General features: G+C 31.1%; 1 protein-coding gene across 1 annotated transcript; it reads left to right on the forward strand.

Moving 5' to 3' along the window:
• Window positions 1–262: 262 nt before the first annotated feature.
• Window positions 263–2,129, forward strand: LOC142534204 (benzoate carboxyl methyltransferase-like). Its single transcript, XM_075641138.1, has 3 exons — window positions 263–694; window positions 1,172–1,429; window positions 1,726–2,129. Exons 1-3 carry the CDS (start codon window positions 281–283, stop codon window positions 2,083–2,085), a joined length of 1,032 nt encoding a protein of 343 aa, XP_075497253.1. The 5' UTR covers window positions 263–280; the 3' UTR covers window positions 2,086–2,129.
• Window positions 2,130–6,463: the final 4,334 nt, after the last annotated feature.

Genomic DNA, 6,463 nt, shown 5'->3' on the forward strand with positions numbered 1-6,463 from the left:
ATCAAAATTGTAATTTTCGTTTTAATTATTATAAACTGTAAATTGATTATGGGCTTCACACACGTGCTTCTGAGAAGCAATGATTAGGCCAAGACCTCCACGGTTAGAATATCTAAAATTACAATGGAAGTTTTCGGTATTTTCCTAGTTGAATGAATTCTTTTTTTTCAAGCTATATTTAATAACCCATATTAGTAATTATATATTTTTATATTAAATGGGATGGTGTCATAAAAATAATATGGGTGTATATATATATATATATATATATACATGATCAATGTTGCAGAATGTTGTGATATCAAAAACATGGGATCTAGTCGATGAAACCCTGAGAAATATGTGGGAGAAGGGCGGATTCTCTGATTACTGCTACAACATGGTTGACTTGGGATGTGCATCAGGGCCTAATTCACTTTCAGTCGTGACTCATGTCATCCACGCTATTCAGGATTTGCGGAAAAATGGCAAAGATTCACCAGAATTCCGGTTTTTTCTGAATGATCTTCCTGAAAATGACTTCAATAGTTTGTTCAAGTTGGTGGAGAATTTCAATGATGGAAAAGAAGTTGTTTGCCAATCAAGATCAGGATGTTTTGTATATGGCTTGCCTGGGTCTTTCTACAGTAGGCTATTTCCAAGAAAGAGTCTCCACTTTGCTTATTCTTCAAACAGTCTTCACTGGTTGTCGCAGGTTTTTCCTTTCTTTAGAAATACGTACACATATACATAATCTTATTTAAAATTATAACTATACTTTTAATTTATTTACCTATATTTTTAAATTCAATCATATCTTTAGTTATGTTTTATATTTTTTTTAGATAGTCTATCATTTCTAATAAAAAATTTAGAAAAATAATTAATTTGAAGATAACCAAAGTTATCATGTTTAGATAAATATTTTAGACATCAAATATGAGATTTAGATCGACATTAGGCTTCACATACTACAAGAAAATACGCCTTCAACCACAATCACAAGACAACGAAAAACCGTTGTCTTTTACTTTTTAACAACGGCACAACGGTTTTCTAAAAATGTTAATTTTCTCATATTATTTCTCCATATCTTTATATATTTCCATAAATTTTGACGCCTTCGTTGCTATAATAATGTTAATTAATTTATATTTTAAAGATAGTTGTGCCATTTCCGCAAAAACTTCAGGTTCCTCGAGGATTGGAGAGCGAGAACAAAGAAAACATATACATTTCGATTACGAGTCCACCGGAGGTAATCGACGCATATGCCGAGCAATATAAAAGAGATTTGTCCACATTTCTTCGCATGAGAGGCGAGGAAATGGTGCCCGGTGGGCGTATGGTGCTGACATTTGTAGGAAGAAGGTTTGAAGACCCCACTTCTAAAGAAGAGTCTAGACATTTAACCATGCTTGCACACACACTTCTTGAAATGGTTGTTCAGGTAGTCCTTCATTGACTAAAGTAGCATACCCTATATATATGAGAAAAAATACCGAAGTTACCGTACCGAAAAATACCAAATTTACTAAATTTTATGTTATACCGAGATTTTTGGTATGTAACAGCATGAAATTGAAAAGAAAATTTTCGGTACGTATCGGTATAAATATTATTGATATCATCTTTTCGGTATGGTACACGCTATGTATTTTTTGATACCGTACGGTATGGTATACCACCCCAATTATTTCCTAAAAATAAATTTAAAATGCATTTAAAAGCACTATTATGTTGTAGGGACTTCTCGAGAAAGATGACTTGTATTCTTTCAACGTTCCAATCTACATGCCATGCCAACAGGAAGTCGATTACATAATCAACGACGAAGGGTCCTTCAAAATCGACAAAATCGCCACCTTTCCAGTTCGTTGGGATGCAAATAAACTTGTTGATGAGTTACCTTTCGATAAAAACAGAAGTGGAAAGCTAGTAGCCAATTGTATTCGGGCTTTCATGGAACCGATGCTCGTTAGCCACTTCGGAAAGTTAATTAATTGTGATGATCTCTTCAAAAAGTATGCAGAGAGAGTGGGCGAGCGTTTATCAAAGGAGAGGTCGGAGTATAATATGTTGTCCATTTCTTTGACCATGAGATGATTGGAACCACCATCGATTATAATAAAGAAAATCCGTATGTGTGTGTGTGTATGTACTAATAAAAAGCAAGTGTTTTATACGTGAGAGCAGTTTGTAGCCTACCACGATTAGTTGTCTCAGATGTTGACACCTCCTGACTGTTGGAATTTTTGCGTGGGCTCAAATAATTTAATTAATCGTACATGTACAAGTTATTTAACAAAAGACTCAATAAGTTGATATAATTAATTATAGATTTCCAAAGCATTAAATAAATTGTTATGGTTCACCTTATGTGTAGAAATACGGCTCAATTATGTCTTCGATGATGGGTCAAAGACTTCTAAGGTTATGGTCTCCGAGGCATAGATAATAATACAAAATATATACGGCACATATATTCTAGATATCTCTCCTCTCATCTAAGACAAGAATAATGTGGTCGATTCTTGTTGCCTTTGAAGATCCATAACTCCGACGCTAGATCAATCAATGGATTCTGGTAAGTGTTTACTGTTATTTATATTTTTGGATAATTTGACATTAATTCTTGGCGTGTCGTGATATATGGATTTAAAATAATGCATGGATATTTTAAAAGTTCGTCGTTTACTCAAAACCGGCTTCCTGGATAAAATCGAGCTCGTCTCGTAAAATAATTTGAACTCTATCATTTTTAAAAAAATCTAATCATATTTAATCATATTAATAAGACTTCAAAATATTTATTGAAAAATATTTATTTTGTTTTGGTCGTTCTCAGTCTCCTTTCCCCAGCCTATTATCGAATATTCGGTTAAAATCTTTCAATTTCATGAAAACATGCACTTTGAATATTTAAGCATGTAAAATATATCATTTAAGTATTTAAAATCAATTAAGAAAAATAAATATGCAATTTAAATCATCTGCATGCATACGGTTTACGTGTACTGATTTTTCGGGCGTTACAGTGCTAAGGGAAGATCGCTCCGCACCTTTGACCAGTTCAAGAACTGCTCATCTAAAGGGTTCTTTGAAAAATTGGGAGCGATCAAATTGCATGAGTCTAATGATTATGAAACATTCCATTCCAGATACTATAAGGGGTGCAATTCCTGAAGAAAATGATGGCAAAAAATTGCTTACTCAAAATAGCAAATCTTTTCGCTGCAAACGAAAAGGTCGAGACAAGTGCTAGTTTAACTAAACTTGTCTCAAAGTTGTACAAAGAGCAAAGGAACATAAAGGAATACATAATAGAAATGTCAAATCTTGTGTGACTCGACTAAAAACATTCAAGTTGGAATTATCGGAAGACATAGTCGTGTATATAGTCTTGATCTCTCTGCCTGCGGAATTTAATCAATCCAAAATAAGTTATAATACCCAGAAGGAAAATTGGACTTTGAATGAATGTAGTGCGTTCAGGAGGAGAAGAGATTGAAACAACATGTGATTGAAAGTGCTCACTTAACATCTAACAATCAAGGTAATTGTATCAATAAGAAAAGGAAATGGAGCAATAAGGAAAGAAATTCTGGAACTTCACAGCATATAGAGCAACATAAACAAGATAAAGTGATTACTTTTTTTTTTTTTTTTTTTTTTGCAAAATGACTGATGGGCATGTGAAGAAGAATTGTCTCAAATATGCCAATTGGCGTGTAAAGAAAGTGTTGCCTAAGGAGCCAGTTGCCAATTGATGGTGAAAGATACATCTTATGAAAAATGTCAATAAGACTTTAATGTTTTTAAAATCTTTATGTAAGAACTGATATTTTTTTTTCTAGTTTTTGAATTCGGAAAACACTTTTGTTGCACAGTTTTTTAGACGAAATTTGATTTTAGTTTTATGTTTGGATAAATCAAGTTTTTCTTTTATCCACGTTGTAATGGAAATTTTCAATTTTTCGAAATTCAAATATGTTTGGTATGAGTTCCTTGATTGACAAGCTTGATAAATTGAACATCAATATTTTAAATGACATCGATAGTATGCATGCATGAAATTAAATGCAAATTAATTTATATGTTTATCTTAGTGGGAGTGAGTAAATTGGAAAGTCAACATTGAGAAAAATATATTGATGTCTATGTCCATATATGTGATAGTATAAAATTTATCAGATGGTAATCTCATTCGGATTTAAAGATAACACCGTAATGTTATTGTGTACATAATTGGAATGTTGAGCAGATATTTAAGAAACCCGAAATTGGATTATTAATTAGGTTATGCGGCATATAAAGTAAACTAAGGATTTTATGCTCAAGTATCAAAAATCTAACATTTGGAAATAGTTAGATATTTGGATTCCGAATAAAGTTGTGGATTTTTACAACCGACAATAATCATTAGTCTAAGAAACTATTGAGGATCAATTGTGATAATAAAGCCGCTATATTATATTTAAAGAACAACTGAAGCATGTCAAAATCAAAGTATATTGACATGGAGTTTCTAGTTGGAAGAAAATAATTTAGAGTAGTTGTGTGTCAATTGAGCGTATTATTGAAAATTTTGTAATTGCAAATGCGTTTGTCATAGGTTGGCCACCCAAGATGTTTTTAGGCATGTGACACACATGGGCGTTGTCCATATAGATGATATGCTTTTACAGTAGGAGTTTGTATTCGGTTTGAGCATTTACTCATTTGACATGATTTAAGTTTCTGCACAGTCTAAAGTTTATTTAAACTACTATGAAATAAAGTGATGACTTTCATTGCGGTTAGCATTTGCTTAAAAATCTATTATTAAACTCTTCGAGTCACCAGTTGGAAATGCATGTTTTATTCTTGTATCACATTTATGTATTTCCATGCTACACATTCATACTTGATTTATGTTATTGATTATGCTAATATTGTTATCATTGGTGGTTCTAGTGATTTTAGATGTAGCGTTGACTACTTTAATTCAATCAACATTTTCACAAGCTTTATCTCCACATGTCTTCAACAACCGCGGCAACACAGTTGTAAATAACAGTAATTATAAACTTCAAGAAATAAAAAACTCTCATCAAATATTTTTTAAAAATTATCAATAAAAAATATAATTTAATAAATAAATTATATCTTGTAACCCAAAAAATATTTTTCCTTTCATTCACCATTCAAACATATTTTGCATCCTTTTTAATAAGTTGTTTTTTTTTTTTCATTTTTTCCATTGTTGTGCTTTGCTTGTCATCAATTGTCTACTTATTTTTGTGTTTTTTGGGATGATTCTATTAGCAATTATATATTTCAACATTTTTTGAAAATAAATTAATGTTCTTTTTGTTTCATTTTTTGTTAGAACGTAGTGATACTTTGATATATTGGTTATTCTAGCTACAAAGTAAATATACCATATGTAATTAACATGTTAATTTACCTCCACATGCAACTTAATTTATTTTCATTTTGATTAAATCATATCGCTCAATTTATTTTTTTATTTCGTGATTTTTAATTCTTTAACAGACCCTTTTTCTGTTATATTTTTTTAGGATTTGTTGAAGTACTCGAACTGAAATCACCTTTGTATGATCCAAATTTAAAAATTTATAAAATTTATTATTTGAAAAATATAAAATAAATTATTTACTTTTTTAGAAAGAAAAAAAAATCGATATCAAGACTGTAGTGCCCTGGATTTTTAATCTTGTAAAATAATTTATTTATAATTTAATATATTTAAAGTATTTTGCATTTTGGCAAGCAATTAGGGTCTAGGAAATTCACAACTAAATTTTAGTGATGTTATTAGATTTTTTACTGAAATTTTTTGTAATTCACCATAGATAACTATATTTTCTGTTTTTCTTTGACTTAGTTGTAACAAAAAATCTCGTGAACCGGTTCGATTAGTTTACATCTCTAGCTGTATAACTCTACCTCAGTCATTGTCTAGTTAATGCAATATTTTCGAATCAACCGTGCAATTCTTAATCGATCGCCGCGGATATCATTTAAGTTGTCTGATCTATTCATCTCTTTCTTTATATCTCCCTGGGGAATGGTTCTTGTACTTTGAACTATTTCATGTATAGAAGCTTAATTGTTCATCTTGCCTAATCTTTTCTGGTAAACTATTGAAAAAAATAATCAAATATTGTTTTTTATGACTTCAATTTGGTCACATTTTCCAGAATAGGATCATATTTTCTCACACGGTGCTTGTGCTTGTCCCAGCCTGAAATTTCTCTCCATACGCACCTAATGATCCCTCTGGCTACACAATCGAGCAAGTTTATTTAATCTTATTTGTCAATACATCGCGTATCACGTCTCCGTCGTCACACATATCTTCAAAAAAAAACAAACAAACTTTTTTTAAAAAAAAAATTCGCTACATCGTCGGGTAAATTAAATTAAATCGAAAATCTTTGGCCGCAATAAAATCACATACATCAAATATCATGAGAAA

The sequence above is a fragment of the Primulina tabacum genome, unplaced genomic scaffold (genome assembly GCF_025594145.1).
Source record: "Primulina tabacum isolate GXHZ01 unplaced genomic scaffold, ASM2559414v2 Contig426, whole genome shotgun sequence".
NCBI lineage: Eukaryota > Viridiplantae > Streptophyta > Magnoliopsida > Lamiales > Gesneriaceae > Primulina > Primulina tabacum.